The 24,869-nt window shown below is 45.2% G+C and overlaps 1 protein-coding gene across 1 annotated transcript; it reads left to right on the forward strand.

The window, feature by feature from the left end:
• The first annotated feature begins 23,708 nt into the window (after positions 1–23,708).
• LOC142767365 (neuropeptide receptor 15-like) lies at positions 23,709–24,379 on the forward strand. Its single transcript, XM_075868880.1, has one exon. It carries the CDS (start codon positions 23,963–23,965, stop codon positions 24,377–24,379), a length of 417 nt encoding a protein of 138 aa, XP_075724995.1. The 5' UTR covers positions 23,709–23,962.
• The last annotated feature ends 490 nt before the right edge of the window (positions 24,380–24,869 follow it).

Consider the following 24,869-nt stretch of genomic DNA (forward strand, 5'->3'; position numbering starts at 1 on the left):
GCTTGATGTTGAACGTATGGTTTCATCAAGTTGTAAATTTTGTCCGGCCGCCTTCCTAATTTCACTTCATAATTTGTATCGCAAGGCTTCGTAAATACTTTGGCGGGCCCTTCCCAATCAACCTCAAGCTTGTTCTTTTTGAACGGCTGCAGCAGCATTACCTGACTCCCTACTTCAAAAGCACGCTTCTTCACCGATTCCTCGTAGTGCTCCTTCGACAGCACTTTTGCCGCGTTTTTCTGGCTTTCCACTAGCGCTTCAATTTGGCTTTCCACTAGCGCTTCAATCGAGAGATCCTCACGCTGCTCTCGAATGAGCGTCTCTCGATCAACTCTCGGCCGCTCGCTCAAACTTTCCGCTACAGGCGAGAGCGTTGCAACCCTCTCGCTCTGACTCAATGGCGCCATGTCGTCTCCCCTTTCTACGGAAACCGCGCCGGTCGGTTCGGCGACGGGCCGCTCGCGTGACTGCTCACATGACTCATGCGGAAACTTTCCTTTCTGGGGTTCCGTCGACCCGCCGACAAGGTCACTTGAGAGTTCACCGCATTGAACCAGATCAAGCTGCCGCGATAGCTTCCGCGCTTGCGATCGCGTGAGAGCTATGCACGCTAAGTTGGGGAAGAACGATTTGCCCTGCTCTTTGAGAAGCTGCTCTGAGTTGTTGGAGAAAAGATAAGGAAAACGATCATTTAGCGCGGCAGACACAGCCGCTTCGGTGCGAAGCTTACCGAACGGGCCTTTAATGACAACCGTGGCGATTGGTAAGCGAACACTCTGCTCCTCGGCGACCTGCCTGATCCACGCGCATTCTCCTTAGAAGTCATCCGGAGACACCAATGAAGGATGGACAACGTCCATGGTTGCCGCTGAGTCTCTAAGTGCTCGGCACGTTTTCTCATTCACCCTAATTTCTTGGAGATACAGCTCCAACAACCGAATGTTTTTTTCTGATTCTCGGATCGTTGCGAAGGCAAACTTTTCCTGACAGTTTCTCGCGATGTGTCCTTCCTTTTTGCAGTTGTAGCAGATTAGCGGCTTCCGTTTGTTTTCCGATTCAAATGCCTGTGTGGTAGAAACCTCACTCGATTTCTCCGCTTCTGTTTGCCCTTCCCCTACACTGTCCTTCGTAAGAGACGGGTCCTTCTTGAAATTACGGTGCGGAACGGGTTTCCGTTGATCAGGTTTCCTTGAAAAGCCCTCTTTCCTTTCATCCTTTTCAACGCGCACTGCCCTGCTATGCAACTTTCGGCGAGTATAATACTCCTCAGCTAACTCAGCTGCCTTGTTTAACTGTACTTCCCCAAGTCTGTCCTGCAGCCAAAGTTTGACATCCTCCTCGATGCAGCGGTAGAATTGCTCCAATGCAACGCATTCCACCACTTTATCGCGGTCGTCATAAACACCTTCGCCCTTGAGCCATTCAATCAAATCGGCTTTAAGACGAAACGCGAAGTCAACGTGTGACTCATTCCCCTTTTCAGCATACCGGAACCTTTGCCTGAAACCCTCGGGTGACAACTTATAACGTCTTAAGAGCACTTCCTTAACCTCGTCATAGCTCTCAAACGCTTTCCTCGACAAGCAAGTTATCGCGTCGGACACTTCGCCGGGAAGAAGAGCTAACAGGTTCCGCGCCCAAAGAGACCGCTCCAAAGCGTTTCTCTCACAGACGTGTTCAAACTGGACGAGATACTTCGCCATGTCCTCGCCTACTACGAACGGTGGCAGTTGGTCCCGAATTCTAAAACCGCTGACCTGAACTGTTGGAGAAGCTACGCTAGGCGCCTGAGAACACTGTAGGATTGCCAATTCTAGTCGTTTCAACTCGAGACGCTCCTGTCTCTCGGCCTCCTCGTGACGTTCGCGCCTTTCAGCTTCTTCACGTTCGCGAGCTTCGCGCCTTTCAGCTTCTTCGCGAGCTTCGCGCCTTTCAGCTTCTTCGCGAGCTTCGCGCCTTTCAGCTTCTTCGCGAGCTTCTACTTCTCGCCTTTCAGCCTCCTCACGGCGTGCTTTAATATCCACCCAGGCCTCATCGACTTCCTCAGCCGACACTCCCTCATCCTTCATGATCTCAAGGATCGCTTGCTTTCGTTTCACACGGCCCAAAGTAATGCCGAGTTCCTCACAAATTTCGATGAGTTCTTTCACTTTAAGGTTCTCCATAGTTCACACTAGCCTCTTGCTGTTTGCCCCTGTTAACAATTTACTTGTAGTACCCACTATAAGTCAACTAGCAAGACGCGCAAGCAAATTTTCACTCTCCCGTGTTTACCCCCTCCGCATTAACTTTGGTTTCAAAGCACTTCGACTTTGCTTGAAACGATCAAAGCTCACTCTAATGCTTCACACAGCCCTTCTCTAAACTACTACAACCTGAGCTAGAGTAGTCTGGTGAACTGAGGGGAAAACATCAGGCACTCACCGCATCGATGTCGCTGACGCCGGCCGATCCCGCAGCTGCCAACCACTGTTGCGAAGCCACCTCCGAAATCCCACCGCTGACCTCCACTGTTGCGAAAGACGGCGACGCCAACACGGTCCCGAAGGCGCCACTGCTTTCAACTCCGCCGGGAAGGTCACCAGCCGTTTGGTAGCGTATGTTTCTCAGCTCGCGACTGCTTCTGCGCAGAGCTGATAAGACGAGCGGACGAGACGACGGTGAGTTAAACAAGGTTTATGTACAGCATATATACAGAGGCGTTACAATTTCGGCACTGGGGCCGACAGAGACTCGAAGAGCCGAGCTCTCCTCTCTAACACATAGGTCAGCATTTCGCCTAAGACCGCCGACTCACACACATGTCGGCTCTCCGACACGGGGACTCCTCTCACATAGGACCGCCGATCGCGACGCGCCGCAGGGCTTCTTTTATTTGCACCGGGTCCAACCAAAATGTCCAATCAGAAGCGCCGCTGGTCGTCAGGGCAGACTCCTCCAATGGGGTCGCCGCTGGGCCACGTCAGACCCCCAGACACGAAGACGCCGGCTCGCTGTCTCGTGCGCTGCTGACTCACTGCACGTGGGCCAGAGAGGCGCCGCGCGTGTTTACGCCGTTGAGTTGTTCGTGTCAGGCGGACTGCGGGCTGGCCTTGACCCAGATTTCCTTTTTCAGAGGCACGGACGTTTGACGAGGACTCGCTGGCATAACAGGTCACGCCAATTTGCGCAGCCCTATGAGGACTATGGCGGCGCCCAGGGAGCCATTCCCGAAAAGGTCTATAGCCCAAATTTATGCGTTAAATAATGGCTTGTTGTGCGTAGCCTATCCTCGATAAGTAATGACAAGAACAGAAAAAAAATCTTCCACTGGCGTATTTAATTTACAATCAATGTTGTGATTGTCAGCTAGTAGAACGCCGCGGAGTCCTAGTGGTGTGCCTGCGAAAATTAGAGACCAATGGGAATGACGTAAATTGCAGCTCACCGCCACTCGTGAGCAAAACTGCCTGCAGCCGCATTCCTTTTTTTTCTGTGTCACGCCTCTCTAAGAGTGACTAATTAAGAGTTACCTCGGTTGTATTACGAAATGAGCAGTGGCAGGTTACTGGAACACTTATGTTACAGCCGGGACCATCGTTCACATTTTTCCGTGAAACATAGAGCCCAACAGCGGTGTGTTATCACCGTGAGGTGAGAAGAATGGGAGCTATCACAGAGTGCTGTACTTTACCCGGTGCACTAAATCGAGGATGACTTTGTGTACAACCTGTGTCTCTTCACCACAACACTCTTGAAACGGATAATAATGTTGAGTCCTGACTCAGTGCCTTCAATATTCATCCACTGCAAACCCAACAGTGAAAGTCCCGACCATCGTTTAAAAAATGACTGGTAAAATATATTTGTACTAGACTGTTTTAGTACAGCGTCAAATGCTTCGTTAGCGTGTTCAGCACGTTAACAAATAGTATAACGCTATTCGAAAGGCATTTAGTAGAGTGTATAAGTTATAACCGGTGAAACATCTCCCAAAGCACTGTACATCACTAGACTGCGGCGCAATGTACGCGTGGCATATGAAAGCTCCGAAAACTGATCGGCTTGCTTCCTGTTGCGAGTACTCAAAGCAGCAAAGTTTGATGGAAACACTGCCATGCTCAGTCCAAGGTAACTCAAGCACGTAAACGTATACTTTAAGGAAACAAATGGGGTTCTGTTTGGTTGATTACAATAGTGTCTGGCGCAGCCCGACTAGTGTTTGCAGAAATGCAGCGACGCTTGCAGTACACATGGTGCTGGTGGTGGGAAAACATTTATTCTTAAAAGCACTGAGAGTTGCACTACAAAGGAACATGAGTAGTTAGTTCCCTTATTCCAGAAGTCAACTTGGGGGAGCGCGCCGAACTCAGAATTCATACCGGAAATGATGATATCTTCGTGTCTCTCTAGGATCTGGAGTATCAGCGACAACATGCCACCAGGGCCAAGAGGGCAATCGAACGAAGCCTGATGGTTCCTGGACTAGGGAACCCTCTCACCTTAGGGTGATACCGGGAATTGCTCGGAACACTGTTTCGAAATAAACGGTTATTTCTCTTTCTCTTTCTCCTTCCTACTCTTTGAAGTCAGTCATTAACAAAGCCAGAATACTCGAAGCGTCTACCAGCAGTGTCACTGACTCTGAACGAGCGCGTTCTTCAAGACAGCAGGACGAGAGGATAGGGGAAAAGCGGGCAGCCTATAGTTAGAGAAACACGTTAACTAACCTCTATAAGCACGTGGCCATATTTGTTTTATGGTGTACGTTTGAAATTTTTTTGTCACCACCTCCCCCCCCCCGCCCCTTCCAAAAAGGGCAGATCTCACGTACAGTGGGAACAGATAATATGAGGAACAGATAATATGAGAGGCACGAATTAGAAAGATTCTTATGTCAATTTAAAATTGACGCAACGTTACGAGGCGGACGTAACATATGCCGTACATCACTTCCTAGTGATGGTCATCATGTTTGGACGCGTCATTTACATTTGTCGTCGATTCACGTCACGTGATACCCAATCAGGTATATGTGGAGCTGGCGAAACGGTGGCGAGCGCGCTATGAGCGTAACATGTTGCGAAGTTTTACATGACACGCATGTCCTAATTATCATGTTTGGACGTGTCATTTACCTTCGTCATTTGTTCAAGTTAGGTTATACCAAATTTCGTATATGTGGATCTAGAGAAACGGCCGAGAGCGTGTCATGAGCGTGGTATGTAGTCATGTTATTACATGATAAGCTAGTAATGATTATTGTGTTTCCACCAGCCATATACCTTCATCATCCATTCACTTAACGTAACCCCAAATTTGGTATATGTGAATTTAGCGCAACGAGCTTGAGCGCACCATGAGCGTATGGCCTGTAATCATGACTTACGTAATATGCATGTCATGATTTACACGTTAGGGTTTGTCAGTTATGTTCGCCATGCAGGGATGTCACACCATAAGAGTTTTGCGATATGCCATGTCAATGAAATCACTGCAAGAGCACCAAGACCATGAAATGTCAATCGTGACATTCATGACATACATAGCATAATTTTAATGTTATGATTAATCACTTATGCTCGTCATGCAATCACGTTATGCCTCACCAATTTTGGTATCGATGCCATTATTAAAACGGCCAGGAGAGCTAAAAGTCGTAGACGGCTAGATAGATAGATAGATAGATAGATAGATAGATAGATAGATAGATAGATAGATAGATAGATAGATAGATGGATAGATAGATAGATAGATAGATAGATAGATAGATAGATAGATAGATGGATAGATAGATAGATAGATAGATAGATAGATAGATAGATAGATAGATAGATAGATAGATAGATAGATAGATAGATAGATAGATAGATAGATAGATAGACACGCTCAAACTTCGCCGAAGTTCGCATTTAAAAGCTGACATAAGACGAATGCAAAATACGACGAATGCAACTGAACGAATGCAAAATAAATGTCAGTATCCCAGCAGGAATCATATCCTAGCATTATGTGTGGCAGTCGTGTATTCTACCACAGAGGCACGCCAGGTCTCGGAACTTCTTTGCAAATAGACCTAGTTAGGCACCATTCGCTGAGGTGTAGTTTAGTAGCAGTGTTGAGGGCTACCATCCCAGTGAGCCCCATCGCAAAAACGAGTGCTTCATGTCAGCTGCGGCTTCTGGTGTTGCTAATATCTATGTTGCTGTTGGAATAGTTACGTAACTGCAAACAACTGCCAATATAAAAGATAAGGGGCTGTTTAACGTATGTGCGTCAATGAATTTGTACATATATTGAGGGTCACTTCATAACGTATCACTCAATAAAAATAATAAAAAAACGTTCACCTTGCATTCGCGTGCTCCACATAACAACGATTCCCAAGGTAGGGGGGATCTGCCTTTTTTTTTCTTGAGGAACCAGTTGCTTTTCGAAGCCGAAATTGCGCAGGTTGCAATATCTTTATTTTGACTGCCTATAAATTGTCTTCTTGAAGTGTGCACAATCTTGTTGCAGCATATCTTCAACTACAATTATACATCACTTATATGTGATGTGGGCGCCACACATTCATATGGTGGTGGTGGTGAACAACGTTATTCAAACCAGCTGATTGAGGCGTTGGCATAAGCCACGCCAGGGGTGTTGGAGACATCCCATCTCTCAGCCGCCTGCCATGCTTACTGGATGGCCCATATTTGATCTTCAGGATCTAAGCTGATCAGCGGGTCTTTCCACCGCGCCCCAGAATGTTTTGAGGAGACCGCATGTCCTTCCTGTATTTGTACGTATTTCCATTGTATATGTTCTAGGGTAGCGAGTCTCACGCTGCATAACTTCCACGTGCCATCTGGGTATAAGTCGGCGAAGATTCGGTATAGCTGCATCGGGTTGGGAAATGTTCTGACTTAAATTCGCCTCCTGTTAACCTTCTGAGATCTGTTTAACTTGGAGCTATGAGGTGGAAATCTGTGCCTCGACTTTTGGTAGAATTGGATAGTGTCGCAGAACCCAAACATTCTGTCCCTCTCCTACCACTCCTCTCCTCTCCTTCGCCAGAGCGGTAAGTGAGACCTCGCGCAACGCGGGGAGCTTTCTTGTTGAGGTGGGGAGCGGGAGACTATGTGTGTTCATAAAATTTCTAAATGCGAGACATTACTTAGTAAAACTTCGGTGACTTTGGACTTGTCTATTTATCTATCTATTTAGCCGTCAACGACTTTCAGCTCTCCAGGTCGTTTCGATGATGGTATTCATACCAAAATTGGTATAGGAAAACATGACTGTATGACGATCTGACTAGTCATAACCTGAAAATCATGACACGTATGTTACGAATGTCATGATTTACATTTTATGGTCTTGCTGCTCTTGTGGTGGTTTCATCACGTGACATATTGAAAAACTGGTGACTGGGATGACTGCATGGGATGACTGCATGACGAACATAAGTGGCCGACTCTAACGTGGAATTCATGACACGCATGTCACGTAAGTCATGACTACTGCCACGCTCATGGTGCACTCATGGTCGTTTCGCTAGCTTCACATATCAACATTTGGTATTACGGGACGAGAACGCATGACGAAGGTATTTGACTGGTGCAAACATGATAATATTGACATGCGTGCTATGTAAAACATGACTACTTGCTACGCTCATGGCGTGCTCGCGGCCGTTTCACTACCTCCACATATACCAAATTTGGTTTTGCATGACGTGAATGGACCACGAAGGTAAATGACAGATTCAAACATGATAATCATGACATGCATGTCATGTAAAACATGACTACATGCTACGCTCATAGTGCACTCATGGTCATTTCACTTGTTTCACATGTACCAAGTTTAGTGTCACGTGACGTGAGTGGATGACGATGATATATGACTGGTTCAAACATGATAATCATGATATGCGTGCTTGGTAAGAATATGACAACATAGCACGCTCATGACGCGCGCGCGGCCGTTTTGCTAGCTTCACATATAATAAATTTATATATTACGTCACATAAATAGACCACGGAGGTTAATGACACGTCTAAACATGATAATCATAACATGTCTGTCATGTAAGACATGACTAAATGCTACGGTCATATAGTGCACGAGGCCGTTGCGCTAGCTTCACATATAACAAGTTTCGTATTACTTGAAATGAATGGAATACAAACACAAATGATAGGCGCAGACACAAAAATAATGATATAGTAGTCATGTACGGCTTAATTTACGTCCGCCTCGTAACAATGTGCTAATTTTAATGTGACGTATCAACCTTCCTCGTTCATGCTTCGCATATCATGGATTCCCACTGTATACGTAGAATTTGCCGATTTTTTTCTTCAGCCATGTCAACAGGATGGGTGTGAGCCAGAGATATAGGTCATCCTCGTTATCATAATTTATATTGTGAAATTTGCTTTTTTATTCACAATGGCTGCTGGTGGGAGAGTTTCATACTGTTATTGGGAACTTGTGCTATTGAAAGCAACTAGAGATTGTGCGGAAATATTTTGGCAGCGCGGAGACCAGGGCTTGAAGAGAAAAAATATCTTCAAAAAGCTATTTGTTCTCCTATGCACAGTAGATATCGATACCAACGCCGACAAAATATGTTCTTCCGTTTCACTTGCATTGCCTAAACTTTCTTGGTGGGATGAAAATATCAATATACCTTTCATTTTCCGGTTTCTCTCAGAAGGAAGGATGATTAATACACCACGTTAGCGTGCTATATGAAAACAATATAGTGGCTACCAAGAATTCATTGCATTGCCGCCTCTCGCGCCAGTTTCCCGGTACCTTGTGGCTGCCTGCATACATGATAAAAGTGCCGTAAAGCGAAGTTGTTCTTTTTCACCTTACAATCAGAGCCCGCTTGCAGGAACCGAAATTTACTGAAGTGAACATACAAATCAATATAGAACCTTTCTTCGCAGATGAGGTTTGAGCGACATGTAACACACACGTCCCAAAAGTTTCAAGTACATGCAACAAAATATGAAATATTCGCAACAAGGGCAGCGCACATGGCAGTATTCTGCAGAAAACAAAAACGACCACGGAGGTTTTAGGAACGAAAGCATCTGACCCGTAAACAGCCGATATACGTAAACAGCTCTAAAGAAAACATGTGGTGTACAGGCACTCATACACAGACACAAACACTGTGTGTGTGCACACAGAGATTCGTGATCGCTTGGTCCTTGGCAAAAAACGATACCCAATGACGGCGTAAATCGACGCCCACTCGGAACACCAACGCACGATTAACGTTTTTCTGGCTGCCGGAGGGTTTCCTGTTTACTGTCCTCGGCGTTACGGCCCGCCATACCCATTCCACAAATACTAAAATCCCTGGAATGATCTTAGGAAATTCCGCGAAATTGGTGTTTTTCTCCCAGTATCCCAGAAGGGGCTGGATGCGGGTGTTGACTCAAGTGGGGTCAGCTAGCGTAACGGTGTGGCTTTAGCATGGACTTCAGCTACGCTTTGCGAGGCGATACGTCTGAAGTTGTTTGCAAGGGCTTCATGAATGGGCAGTACGGGTCGCGGAGACAATTGAAAGACCAAACGGAATTCGTGTGGCCTCATTGAGGGCTATTGTAATTGTCGGAGTAATGAATCAAGTGCAGTGGCTATTTGGGCATAACACCGACCAACCCAAGCCTCGAAAGAAATCATTTGCCTTAATGAGAAGACTAGCACAGTGGCGAAAGTTGTCGCCCTTCTAGCGGCAAAAAATCAAAAACAAAAACAAGCATACAAACCAACAAAAACACGCAAACAAACAAGAAAGAAAGCAAACAAACAAACAGCAGCAACAACAACAACAACAACAACAACAACAACAACAAACACCAGGCTTGCATGAAGTAGGCAGCACAGTCACAGTGAAAGCTGGAAGAACGGCCTTTCAGAGCCCGCTGCAAACTCTTTAGGGGCAACTACTACAAATACAATTTCAAGGTACCCACTACATCATAAATCGTTATAATATCTTTAGGCTATATAGGCACCAACTAATTCGCCAATTGCTATCCTGAGAGGAAGAGAGGTATTGATGAAACATTTGCAAGAGATTGTGCGCACTTGGTCGATGCTCAAGTTGGTGATGATGAAGTATTATTGTGGACCCTCGTAATACTTCCTGAGATTTAAATGACCTACAAAAAATGGTTTTTCCCATTCTCTACCTTCCTTCCAATGTTAACATTTACATTATTCGCCGGCTTTTTGGCCAATCTGTTAAATCATATAGGAGCCAGGTGTAAGGAATAAAGTAGCACACAAACAACCCCATCCCTACGCCATTCGCGGTGTAAGACATCTGGTTGTCGTTTTACTCTATACTGCCGCGCTATATCCAATATGTCAACAGAATTCCTTGCTCGACATATGACCTGTACAGGGGGTTTTTGAGAGGGAGTCCCAAGCACTGGCGTTGCTCTGCGGTCGAATACTCACCTGCCGCAAAGATTCAAATATCGTTCGATCTTGGATATTCTGTTTTTCTATCATTTCGCGCGACAGTGGTTACCAAGGCTGATGGTGGGGGCGGCGGGTAGCTACGCCTTCAAAATGAGCTGTCGTGATCTCATACGAGTTTTCGTTGTGATTCATCGCCACCCAAATTGTGTTCGTGTCAGCCACTTTAGTTTATTCGACATGGAACGAAGTCATATCTACGTGATTGGCTACACGTTTTCACCCACCGTAAACACTTTTCTGCAAATAAGGTGACACAAGCGGCCATTACAAATTACCATGACACAAATGATTTATTTATTTATTTACGTGACATTATTTCTTCGCAAGAATTTAGAGTCATAACAATATTATTTAAGAGAACATTTCATCGTCCTTTTTTTTTCAGAAAACACACAGCAGCAAGACGTCTAGTCAGATCACTGCATTAACCATTCAACTTTTGATGCCTTAAGTGACCCCTGTACAGTCTTCATTGAAGTTCAACGTAGTGAACATGTAGTTAGCACCATCTGCGGATCACGCGCTGCAAAAATGATTTTGACTTTTTCGCGAGACACTGACCTGGGGCAAATCATAAGTTACTTTCCTACTACTTGCACGTTTTGTGCATGTTGCATATTCAAAACGCCGAAAGCACGTACTCTTTACTCGTATGTTTTTCATCAAGAGAAGGCAAGCAATTCGGTAAGCCTCTCCGGCTATCTTTTAAAGATGTTCTGTGTTTGTGCAAACGAGCTATTGATAATGACATCCTTATATCGTGATTTAGAACAATAGCTATGTCAATAACAACAAATGCAACACTAATGAAACACACTACTAAAAAAACTATTCTACATAGTAGGTTAGCGTCGTCATAAATGCAGCAGAAAATGTAACTGCGATCACACTGCAAGTTCACTGGCTGCCCTTTACATGACCGTACGTGAGTTTTTTCTTTCATGTAGCATAGGTAACAGTAGTAACAATGGCAGCGCTGGTCGAGTATTAACCCAGGCAAAGCATGCGTTACTAGTCGCTCTTAGTGCCATCATGTCTTAGTTTCTCTTCACTGGTTCATTTAGCTTAGGCTAACAGAGTGCCCAGTCATCCGCTGAAGTTGCTCTCACATCTCTCTCCCCAACCGTCTGCGGTGGAAGGGCCGGGCACTTGCCACTTTTGCCCACCCACTCTTCAATACTCCATTCTCGCTCGCAATCTCCACAACAGGTTCGCATCAGTCTGTGACGCACTGAGGCAACTTTGTTGATTACTATTGCGCAATCTCGCGTGGTCAGTATTTGTCCCGCTTGGTAGGCGCACGAGCGATGGTTGTTTGAGTCGTGTAAGGAAAACAACAACAACAACAACAACAACAACAACAACAACAACAACAACAACAACAACAACAACAACAACAACAACTCATTTATCATTTCCACTCTGTCAACACACCCACACGATTGAAAATTATATCGAAAAGCGTTGAAACAAGCTAACTCTGCCATGCTTACCGAGAAGCAACTTTTTCTCTTAGTTAAAAATACAAAATCAGAGCTCTCACGATACGAAGTGCTCTCAGAATCGTGAATACTGTTTCTTTGCGGCAATAAATGTATTCTGCACACGGCAAAAATAATTTCAGATGTAAGGCATTACAATATCTATGCCAACTGAAATACTCTGAAAAACATTGAAATTCTCCTTGAATGTCGTGAGAACATCCTGGTAGAGGCAATCTTAGATTGCGCCCACGTAGCGGCCATAAAAAGCTTGAGAATTCCTAAAAGGAACGTACGTTCGGCGTTGCGAGTGATACGGTTCCTCAGAAAACCACATTTTTTGTGGCACCAAGCAACCCGCGTCAATGTGCAAGCAGCCCCAAAGTCGGACAGCTGACGATCTGGATGTTATGGTTCACAACTTCAAGCGACAACAGCGAAATACCACGGACATAAGTGCAGTGAATTGCACATCTAAAGGTGGATGCTGCTAGTTTGTACGGAGGTGATGTGAAATGCAATGTTCTGAAGCAGCATATCACAGTTCACCTTTCAATACCAGTGATTCAACCGTGTATAGCATCACTGTTCATTGGTATGTCACAGCTTTTGGAGCATGATTAAATAAATAAAACTTAAGCTCCAAGAGAAAAAGAAGAACGAGATATCAATGGTATTTCGAAGCATTGGTAATGAAATCCAACCAATCAATCAATGGTTATATTTAGAATTTAACGTCCCTAAACTTTAATATATAATTATGAGAAATCGCATAGAGGAAAGTTACTAAAACATCGACCATCTGGTTTTCCTTAACGTGCACTGGCAACGCAGTACATAGGCCTCCTGCGTTACGCCTGTATCGAAATGCGACAGCTGTTGTCCGAGATCGAACTGGCGACATTCGGGTCAGCAGTCAAGTGTCATGAATGATGACTACACCGCAATGGTGGACCATTCAATAAATCGTTTACTGAAGGTGTCCAGAAGCAGGCGTTAAGTCTTAGTGCTGGCACACGCATTATTACTACTAAACAATAAAACGTAGACAGCCTTGTTACAACCGCAGGTGGCTAGGCCGCCCCGCATTGAACGGACAGGCGTCGATCAGCAAAAAGACGTACGTTTAATCGAAGCACGCTAACTTAAAGGAAACGGGGTGGTGGAGAAGGAAGAGGCAATGCTAGCGTTCCACTGGACTTCAGCAACTGGTGGCTTGCAGGTTGCAGCAAGCCTATGGTGGGACATAAGAACAAAGAAGAAATAAATAAAAAAGTTACACCATCTCCCACTTAAGAGAACCACGTGGGGAAGCGAAGCAGCACTGGTGTTCACTTGTGTTTCCATTTGTATGTTTTCATGTGTGTTTCACTTGTGTGGTGTTGGGTATATGTTCTGCCCTGCTTTGTGACCCTCTCCCATTTGTGTGTATTACCATGTGTGTGCCATAAAGTGCCCTGAACACCCAGTGTTGCCAGGAGAGGGCGATGGAGCGAGTACGCGCAGCACTATATGCGAGCGCCCAGCTGTGGCGGAGACAAACGGGAGGCAAGAAACGAAGCGGAGGCAGCGCTGTTCCACCTCTACCCCCTCACCTCAGCCCACCTCCTCGCGCTCACGCGAGGAAAGAGGCGAGAGCTGGTGCATGCGCAGTAGCGGAGCGGACGGTCGCCGAGAAACGGACACAGCTCCGAGCAAAAGCTGCTACGCATATAAAAGTGGCTGGACAGCAGTGTAATCAAGCGTAGGCTTTTACTACGTAGGCCTTGTGAGTACAGCTCTCACGCATACTCGAGTTATGGCTTCTTTCACCTAGGCATTGATCACAAAGTCAAACGCAGAGTTCTAAGTTTGCAGAGGTATAGCAGATAATACTATAACAAGTTTCCGTTAAGTGCAGTTTTAGAGAACAACCATGTAAGCTGATTTAACTAATAGAAAAAAAGCACAAATACAGGCAGAGAAAAAGGCACTCAAGATAAACCATTGGAGAGAAATCAGCGAGGCGTTGCACTTTGTAGTCCACACACCCTATAAATTCGCTTTCAAGTCCACTACGAAAGGAATGCGACGTCTCTTGATATAACTAGATTTGTTCGTCTAGTATCCCCCATCCATCGCCGCTTTAAAAAAGAAAAAAAAGAACAAAAACCTTTGGTGATTCCTTCGACTGTGTATTCCAAAAATTTAGCCATTATCTCGGCGACATGAAAAAACTGTTAGTGGAGCTGGCCCAACGAGGAGCACTTGAAGAAGATATATAAAGCAGGACTTGAACTTGCACCACGCAGCGCATAGCCGGCGGCGCAGCCGCACGAAGCACAGCTGTTCAGTCGACATTCCGGTGCGCCGAAGAGCCCACTCGTGCGAGTATCGGCCACGTTTGAGAACCGTGAGGTGCAAACTCTGTCAGTCCACTTCTTTCTGGGAAGAAGAAGAAGAAAGAGGAGGACGAGTATCGAGGCTTGCGGAATATTCTGCACGTGGGCACGCTGGGCACTTAGATAAAAACCAAGCATAGAAGTAGTGGACGTTTTCGTACGATGAGCGAACGCGTCCATTGAAACACTCGGACACTGACGCACATTCCAAACAAAAGTGGAAACAGAGACTGCAGAGAGACGTGAAGCTTCGCCCTCTTTTGTTAGGGAGGCCAACGGTACTCTACCGAGAACGTGACTGCCCCCAGAAATTCATCTTATCTTCTTTAGTTTAATGGAAAAAAACTGCTATTTGTTTTCTTGGAGGCTTTCCCAAGGACGGCCTGAATAGCTTGGCTGACAGCTGACGAGGATAATTTTGTTGCTGATCTTTTGTGTGTCTCCTTTTGTATAGAAAGTATGAGCTCTGTCGCGTTTGGGAAAAGCGGCTAATCAAACAGTACTTATTGCCCGCTTTTATTAGCGTATACCAAGCGTGCTTGAAATTCAATACGTTGAAGTTAGGGCCTGTAGGGTTCAGAATACGGGAGAAAAAAGGCATGAAAGAAAACTTGTCTTCGATTTCGTAAAGACACCCTTGACTACATGGCGTAAGTAAGAAAGTTAAGTGCGGCTGTAACCCCTTCATCACAGGGCACCCTGTTATGATTGGCATTGATGATGGCTCTGGGGAATTCACGCTCTGTGGTGGGATACTTTGATGACAAGTAGAAATGTAATTTGAAGAATTTTTGCCGTGTCTCCGTGCATATTATTCCGGTGACCCTTGCTCATGGTTAAATTCTTTCTTTTATTATGTACCACATTTATTTATTTCTATTTATCTAATAATATAGATACTTATTAATTTTTTATTACATAGGAATCTTGAATTACCATTCAGTACATCATTAAAAATACCGCAGAGCCTTCTTATTTGTGAAAACTGCCTGCTAGCCGAAAGAAGCTCATATTGTGAACATCTCTCGCGACAGAACATAAAAAAATAAAACGACGCAAAACTCGGGTTCGTTACCAAGCAACTTGTGTACAAGCGAGGCATTTTTTGCATACTGTTAAACAAATATTTCTGCCCCGCCGCGGTGGTCTAGTTGCTAAGGTACTCGGCTGCTGACCCGCAGGTCGCGGGTTCGATTCCCGGCTGCGGCGGCTGCATTTCCGATGGAGGCGGAAATGTTGTAGGCCCGTGTACTCAGATTTGGGTGCACGTTAAAGAACCCCAGGTGGTCAAAATTTTCGGAGCCCTCCACTACGGCGTCTCTCATAATCAAATAGTGGTTTTGGGACGTTAAACCCCACAAATCAATCAATCAACAAATGTTTCTCTTTCCTACCCTTCTTTCAATCTCTCCCATCTCGTTCCCACATGTAAGATAGCAAACTGGTTATCGTGATTACTTGACCTCCCAACCTTTCCTCCTCTGCCATCTATTCTATTCGATTATTCTAACAGTGTTACATGAGTCTCATTTAAGCCACATTTGTCTTACACAAAGCCAAACAGCCGCAAATGCTTTGTAGTGCCGAATAGTTTATTCAAGGTTTACGAAAAGCACGAACAGCGAAGGCACCTCAGAGTTCTGGCTTGGCTTTTCGAGCTCCATAATTTATATCGCTTATACGACGCTATGTTTAGGGACTTACGCTAAATGGCGCTGGAAGAACAGAGAGAATTTTCCGAGAGGCCTGCGCATTATCATTTGAAACACGTGATCGGTTACGCTTTGTGTTGGCTGATATGATTTGTTAAATGCTGGGAAGAGAACTCTTCTTTCGGAATTGTATATTGTTCAGCTGACGGAATGAGACAGACAGACAGACAGACAGACAGACAGACAGACAGACAGACAGACAGACAGACAGACAGACAGACAGACAGACAGACAGACAGACAGACAGACCGATAGATAGATAGATAGATAGATAGATAGATAGATAGATAGATAAATAGATAGATAGATAGATAGATAGATAGATAGATAGATAGATAGATAGATAGATAGATAGATAGATAGATAGATAGATAGATAGATAGAACTGAATTTGTTAATGAGGCAAGACTCGCGAACTCCTCGGGTCTGTTCAGTCTTAAACTCTGGCTAGTATTTTGGCCTTGATTTTTTTTTTTCAAAGGAGTAACCTAGCAACAGGATATGTTTTGATAGTTAAAGAGGAAGAAGAGTAAAATTTTGGACTCTGTGGTTGTTAAAGCGTAGTACCAGTGACGCTTTCATTTGACCTGTGTATTATTTGTGGCATGGGGAGCACTCGGGCATGTAAATAACATTGCGCTGTCCCAAGTGAAGTCTCCATTGATGCTCATAAAAAAGCTTGAAACATTGCTACTTACGAATAGCTAAGTTTTCATAAGCAGACCTAGCAACGGGGTTTATTGCAAGGATGACAGGCAACGTGATTGTTCATTTCGATAGTTCATTTTCGACGATGTTAGGGTATCACGCAGGTTATGTGATTGGCGATAAACCAATTGGCAATAAACCACTCTGGGTGGTTCCGTAAAAAATGTATTTGAGGTGGTCACATTGAATGAAAATGTTGTTGGTTCCAGTAGATACCGATGCTGAGTGCGTCAGGATGAGATTTATATTGTTACGTGATCAACTTGTTGATTGTTTGTCACTTGTGAGCAAATCCTTGTGGTCGATGTTGTCCGCCTCTTTGAGAGTGTTGCGAATGATTCATGTGGCGTTAGCGAACTTTGAAGGTGTTCGCAGTTTCGAACGATTTTTTTTGTTTTCGAAACAGATGCGTTTATACCGAATTCAATATGGTAGTTGGCCCGACATCATTCTTGCTTAGGGGAGTGCGGATTTGCTGAGGAAAACAACACACGACCAAAAAAAAAGTTTTATCCTAAGCAAGTCCGCATTCTTTTAAGCAGGAATTAAACCGAATCGTTTTGCCTTATGGAGTAGTGGTTTTGACGTACTTTGTGTTAATACTTTAAAAATGAACATATAGATGCCTATCATTTGATATCCTGTATAGCCTCGTTGTCATTTTCGGTTCACACAATGTTACTGTGACGTCCGCAAAATTGACACTGAAGTCAATTATAATTAAGAGAAGGAAGTTATAATATTTTATATCATGGCGGCACTGCGAACCACGCTTGTATGACGTCAGTTCGACGATTCGCGTGCTCTAGAGGCGCGGCGCCATATAAAAACCCCCATCGTAGCAAAACTCGGCGAAGACGCAGTTCTATTTGTTATCTCGTGTGCGTTGGCTTCTAAAAACCACGAGTTTCCACTTTTAACGCTCATTTTAAAAGCACAACGCTTTGTTTCTTAAAAGTGCGGCCGCTTGTCTCCGCGGCGAGTGTTGCGCAATGGTGGAGTACGGCTCTGTGCCTCGATATTGCCGTGCTCGATATAGACACAGAACAAAGATGATCTGTGCGCCAATAGTCTTGTGAAGAAGGGACACTGAAGAAGACGACGTGCTTTTGTTTATGTCTCTTGATCATGGATCCTGCATAAAAACACACGCCGTCACTTCTCGGACTGAACGTCTCGGTGACCTGCTTACGTTGAACCGCGACAATATGATATCCCACCGGTGAAAAGAGCGTTAGTTTTCACAACTATCCTAAGGATCCGAAGCTGAGGAAAAAGCGCGTGGTCAAACTTAGATAGAGAAAGCGCCCCACACTTTAATCGAGCATGTGCAGCAAGAACTTCGCTGACAGTAACTTTTGCTTTACCATCCCTATACGCTCCACTTTTTGGCAAGCTTTTAACCGTGTTTCGGCGTCTTGCCAGCAACTCAGCCACTCATTGCACGCAGGCGACTTGCACCAGGTCAGGTGCCATCCCAAAACCTACCGTGAAGGCCCCTAGGCAGATCGCCTCGGGTAAGCGTGCCTTCTGAGCGCAGCTGAGTGGTGCAGGACATCTGGGACTACAGCTTTATTTAGTTGGTGTGCGCACATATATAGGTGGTTTACTTATCAAGACGAGCACGCGCCTAGCGCGCTGCTTACCGTAAGTTCATATGCGAAACCTGCTTCGCTGTTTAGTGTACATTCGCTAAAGGTTGTCACATAACCTTTGTTGCGTGATATATACAATCAGCGATAGCTAGTTGTTATATTCTGATACCCGAGCGATGGCCCTGTGTGGTATTAATATGAACTACTTGATCATATCGCTCTTATATAACAAACATTACCGCAACAAACTGTAGTCGTTTGCATCAGCCAGGGATTGCAACAAGGCGGAACTTGCCTCCTTCCCCAGTCGCACCAGCACCTACCCGTCAAGACTTGTCTTACTGCGATACAACACGGGCTTGTGCCCTGCCGACGCTCATAAGATCAATCCAAGCAGGATTATCTGAAAATCGGTATATTGATGCTGCTCTGCATTTTAGCAGATGCCATGAATGGTCGATTGAATGCCGAAGAAGCAATTTAAATAGCTGCTCAGTAGTAATTATCTCATGCGTTGTCTGCGAAAGCCAGAGTTGCAGTAATCAGCGATTCTCACACCTATCCCCGTGTTCAATGCCACTATCGTTGCACTGCAGGAAACAATATTAAAAAAAAGGGCAGGCGTTCCCTTCTCTTCAGGATTTTTGCGAAAGCTATTGCCCTTCTCAAGGGGGGACGAAGTACATCATAGCACAGAGCAGTACTTCACCCTTGCGAACAACTCAATCGCCACAGGGACCTTGTGTGGCGGGTTTGCCAATCCACGTGCTTGCAGGACCAGAGCCTGCAATCAGGACCAGGTGGTGCAGGACCAGGTGGTGCGATCTCCGTTGACGGCATCGGCTGAACACATTCAACAACGTAACCTGCGTCGTACACCACCACACTGTCGATGAGACAACTCGACGTTTCACTAGCTCTAACTGCATCCTTGTAGATGCAGGAGAAAGGCGCACTTATTGAAATTCCGAAACACTCGAACTGTTTAGTACGCATGGCGGAAACTGCACATTACGAGCGTGAACACCCGCACGAAGTTTCGTTTTCTGACCGCATCGGCGTGCTCATCGGCCATGTGGAAAGTTTCTTGGCCTTGTCGATTGCGCTGCAACTAAAACAAATTCATAATTGCACTCGAAAACATTCGTTGTGGGTGCTAGTAGACCCTGGCGAGGCTGTTCGTTCGATAAAGTTCCCGTCGGAAGCAGAGGATCCGCGCACAGCCCCGCCGCGGTGGTCTAGTGGCTAAGGTACTCGGCTGCTGACCAGCAGGTCGCGGGATCGAATCCCGGCTGCGGCGGCTGCATTTCCGACGAAGGCGGAAATGTTGTAGGCCCGTGTGCTCAGATTTGGGTACACGTCAAACAACCCCAGGTGGTCAAAAATTCCGGATCCCTCCACTACGGCGTCTCTCATAATCATATGGTGATTTTGGGACGTTAAACCCCACATATCACTCAAATCGAAGATGCGTGCACAGGAGCAGCAGGTGCTGCAGCGCGGATGAGGGCGGAGTCCACAAACTGACGTCACACGCGAGAGGGCGCCACTCATAGATCTCGAGGTCAAACGCGAATAAGCCTTGACGCTGGCAAGACTGTGCGTGCGTGCGTGCGTACATACATATAGGCACTGCGCCGTGCTCCCGACCGGGTTGCAGAAATAAAGTGCCTTTTCTCATCTTCTAACCACTACCACCACCACCACATACATACATACATACATACATACATACATACATACATACATACATACATACATACATACATACATACATACATACATACATACATACATACATACATACATACATACATACATACATACATACATACATACATACATACATACATACATACATACATACAAAAAGTAAGGCAGAAAGAGTCAGTGCTTGACTAACATTCCTTGGTGACTATACGTAGTGCGATGTTGCTTCTAATCAGTTCGCTATACCCACGGCTTACTTTCACTTTGCCCACGACCCTTTCTCCGAGCGCTTCGTCTTGTCCGCCTGCTCGCCAATAGGGACAGCGATACAAGACATACCACCACACACGGCGATAGGAACAGGTTAGACGACACCGAGGTGTGGTTACCGATCCCACGGATAAAGTAATCGAAGAAAGGGAATACCGCGCGCATCATCTCGTGGCCATCAGCCACTTGCTTGTGGTCACGAAAGTTATGAGCGTCGCTCCAGAGAGAAAGGAGAAGGAGAAATGAGAAGGAGGAGGAGGATTAGGCACGCTCGGGAAAAAAGCGGGACGAGAGGAAAGAGATGGTGCGAGTTGGGGGAACGAAGTGCGGTCGCCTCCTCTCCCAGGCGAGCGCAGCGACTCCAGAGGGTGAAACCGAGCAGCGCAGAGCGCGAACGCCGAGTCTCGCGCGGCGCGACACAGAGCTGCGCCCACCGCAGTGTTGGTGCCGGCGCTCTTTCGGGTGGTCCGCTTCGGCTGGGCTACGAGGGCGTCAGGTCTGGCAGTAGCTCCAAAGGAGAGAAGTTGTTTCCTTTTTCCTTCGCTTGATCGTTGATTATTTTTGCATTTCATTGTGAAAAAAAAAAACACCCACTGTCTACGAAGGCCCAAATTGCAAAGCAGCTGTTAAAAATTGTGTCAGGTTTCTTGTGGAAAAAGAGGGGGCAGGTTGTGCGTGGACGTCGTTTCTTCTGGACAGTCTTCAGTCGTAAAGGTAAGAGCAAAACATCTTGATTTATGCTGTATGATCGGACTTGCTCCAAATTGCTGGATATATTTGTAATTTGTTTCCAGATTCGTTGAGCAACTTTAAGACAAAAGCTATATTGTTGCTGATGACTTTGATAAATCTCATCGAATGTTGTATTCTACTAGGTAACTTAACATTCTTGCTATCTCCAACTTGTTTAAAATTTGTGGATAAGACGAAACACTGCTTCATACAAAAAAGGTCAAGTCTTTATCCTAGTTAATTATGTGTAGAGTTTGAACTTCTAAGACACCAAGTTTTGTTTAAAGATGATAATTAACTCCTGTAATTTGTTTTTACAGAAGTAGAATAGTTAGCAGTTATGTATATTCTCAAAGTATCGTAACGGTACTCAATCTTCTGTGTTCTTTTTAATTTATCACCACTACATTAGGCAGCATAGCTGTTGTGTGAGCAACATAGAAAAAATGACGTGGAGTGTTTTATTTTTGATCAGACTGCAGCTTTGTGATGAAGATGAAAAGAACATGTTAGAATTTAGATCAGCTGCGCAGTATTCCAACAAACGTTGTTATTGTTACAGACGCATCGCAATGTGACTAAATGTCCGGGATTCGTATTTTCAGCCCGATTTTAGATTGGTCTTATTCCCTTCGACTACCCGATTTCATACCCGTTTTTCGTGGCTGAATTTCTGGCAGTAGTGTTCGCTTTACACAAGTTGGATACGGAAATTACATCAGCTGCTATAATAACAGATTTTGTATCTCTCAGTGCGAAACTTTCTGTTGGTGCTGAATCTTAAGTAACAAATGGATTCCGTGCAATATAGTGCCTGCGAATGTGAGAAAAGTCCGATTAGTTTGGGTGCGTGGACATAAAGGCTTACTTCTAAATGAAATTGCCAATTCCTTAGCTAAGTCGTCAATGAGCGGGCTGATTCTACCGCACTTTCCATCATCCACTTATGTGACTGCTGCTCGATTCCGCAGACGTGTACTTAAGGAAGACTTTAGAGGTACAGCACTGACAAACTCTACCGAATATTGCTGTTTATTATATCCTTGGCGAAGAGCCTTTTGCCAAACTCGTAAACAAGAAGTAGCTGTCACAAGGCTGCGCTGTCGGGCACGAAATCTATGCTTAAATAAACACAGGTCTGCTCAGACACCTTCGCCACTGTGCGCGTTTTGTGGTGAACTGCAAACAATGAATAATTTCCTTTTGGCCTGCAGGTGGTTTAACCCAATACGAAAAACCTATTTAAAAATATCGTTACGTGGTATTGGTATGAATTTATCTGTGTCTGTCATTTTGTCTTTTGGAGTTTTGATTTCTCGGTTCTCCGCTGCGACAGTATGCGTGGCCGTCCGAGACTATAATAATTAAACTAATCAGTTGACTAATTAATCCGCATTATTATCCTAACGTGTCTACAACATTATAGAAGTGTAAACAATCAGGGTATTGCTCAAACTCAAGGAAGAAAAAATTATTTAAATAAATATAGGCATTACATAAGGCACCACAATTTCCTAGGTCATCGGTACTCTCTTTTTTATATAAACTTCGTTATTCTACAACTGCACAGTATTTTATAAAATCACTCAATTCATGGCCAATCCCCCACAGTGGGCATGCACCACGGGCAATAGGGGAACAAGAATGAGAATTTAGCCCAGTCCAAAAGGAAAGAAAAAACTTAAAGCAATATAGGCAATGTCTTGCCAAAATCGCACAGGTGAATATCAACTAATTCAATTTTGGTTCTCGAATGAACGTCCCTGGAGCACTAAATACCTTGCATTTTTGATCACCTTGATTTTCAAGCACTGGCAGCTTTTTGAAAGATCACTGTTTTATTCGATAAAAAAAAACTTTGCATGACATACGCATGGCGGCTGTCGGGGTACTGGGTTGTAATGAAGCATTCATAGCCGGCCACCATTGCATACAGTACAACTGCCAAAAAGAAAACAACATGAAACTTGTAAAAATGTACTGTGCACTTTTCGTGAACCATTCTTTATATTGGGCCGAAATATGATTGGATCAAAATACAAAAAAGAAGAAAAAACATTTCAACACAATTTTATACAGTAATACACAACAAAAACAGTAAAACAGTTATTCGTCTTAGTGCCAATAACTGATTCCCTTGTCCGGCAGTTTTCTACAAAATATTCCAAAAGCAAGCCTACGCTTGTTTAGCTGTCATAGATAACACGTTGCGCACTGATGTTTTACATTCTCGCACCCGCGCTGATTCAGTCTGCTTGTGAGGCTACTTGTGGCAGTTTTCTTTCTGCAATTAGTAACACTTGTATTTCTAAAGACAGCAAGCTTTCGACCTCCAAGCACACGTGCAAATAGTGCGAATAATCGCACTTGAACAGCAATCACTCGCACCTTTGCAGAAAATAATTTCATATTCACAGAGAAGCATAAGGTGATAACGACGAAACGTAGTCTGCTTATCGTTTCCATGCTGACAGAACCGTCGTAGTCAACGTGAATCATAGTGTCATAGCTTCCTATTTACCAACATTTACAAGACATTCTCTGCCTTCGCCCTTTTTTAGTAATTGGAAAGATGGTTTTCTCCCGGAATTCTTTCACGCATGCATTTTTCCCATTCTTTCTTGCACAGGCCCCCACCGTGACACTGCGGCGTCCCTTTCACGGGAGTAAGGGTGATGCCCAACGTCTTGCTGGCCTCTACTTACCTCCTTAGACCCACCGTACAGCTCCTGTATAGGTACTCTCGTTTTGAAACGTATCAAGTGTGTCTCGCGTGCCAATCTTGGATGCATCGTTGAAAACGTCACTCAACCCGAACGAGCGGAGAAGCGCGAGCTTCTCTTTAACGTACTGCTACGCACCCTTACAGCGGGGTCAAGAGCGCGTACGACGCAATGTCTCCGACCGAGAATATGCTGCTGGAGGTGTCCTCTCCGGTCTTCGTCGCCAACGGAACCCTGCCGAGCGTGTCGGTGGCGACGGAGGAACCAGTAGCTTCCCCTGTCACGATCGCCACGCTGGCTTCGCTGTTCGCCGCCATCGGCGTATCGGGCGTGCTGGGCAACGCGTTTGTGGTGTGCGCCGTACTGGGCGACCGAGACATGCGCAGTTCGGTGACCAACTTGTTCATTCTTAATCTGGCCCTGAGTGACCTCACCATATTGCTGGCGTGCGTGCCGGACATCGTGCTCTTCATCCGCAACCGCGGCTGGGAACTGGGCTTGGGCATGTGCAGAGCACTGCGCTTTGTCGAGGTCATGGCACTCTACGCGTCCGTGATGACTCTGGTCAGCGTGTGCGTCGAGAGGTAAGCTGTGCTTTTAGTGCAACGCCGTGCTGCTAACTGTGGTGTTTCAGTGTGTGTAGAAATTGCCCGCTCATCGCGGGGTTTAGGGACCTCTATTCACAGCCATGAAAACTAGACTGCATAGGATGTTGAAGATTGGGCGAGCTCGTGTTACGGTTTTAAAACTTGTTACACTGCTGTCAGGAGTGGGAAGAAACAATTGGATGTTGTGATCCACGCTCTTTGAGCTCGTTTTTCGAACCCTTTGATTGCTTTTTCTTTTTCACCACTCTGAGACAATATTGAAAACCTCACTCTGCCGTGGCTGGAGTGCCAGATGGTCCATTATGTTTATGACGACGCTAGGTAACCTTATGTGGCCAGAAAATAGACGCCAGCTCTGCGCCGAGACAGCCCCTAAAGCCCAGGCATGTTGTTTGTGACGCTCAACTCGGCGAATTAGCAGTTTACTTCGCGAGATTCGCGAGATTAGACATACACAATCCAACTCCTAT

The sequence above is a fragment of the Rhipicephalus microplus genome, chromosome 1 (assembly GCF_043290135.1).
Source record: "Rhipicephalus microplus isolate Deutch F79 chromosome 1, USDA_Rmic, whole genome shotgun sequence".
In the NCBI taxonomy this organism is placed as follows: Eukaryota; Metazoa; Arthropoda; class Arachnida; order Ixodida; family Ixodidae; genus Rhipicephalus; species Rhipicephalus microplus.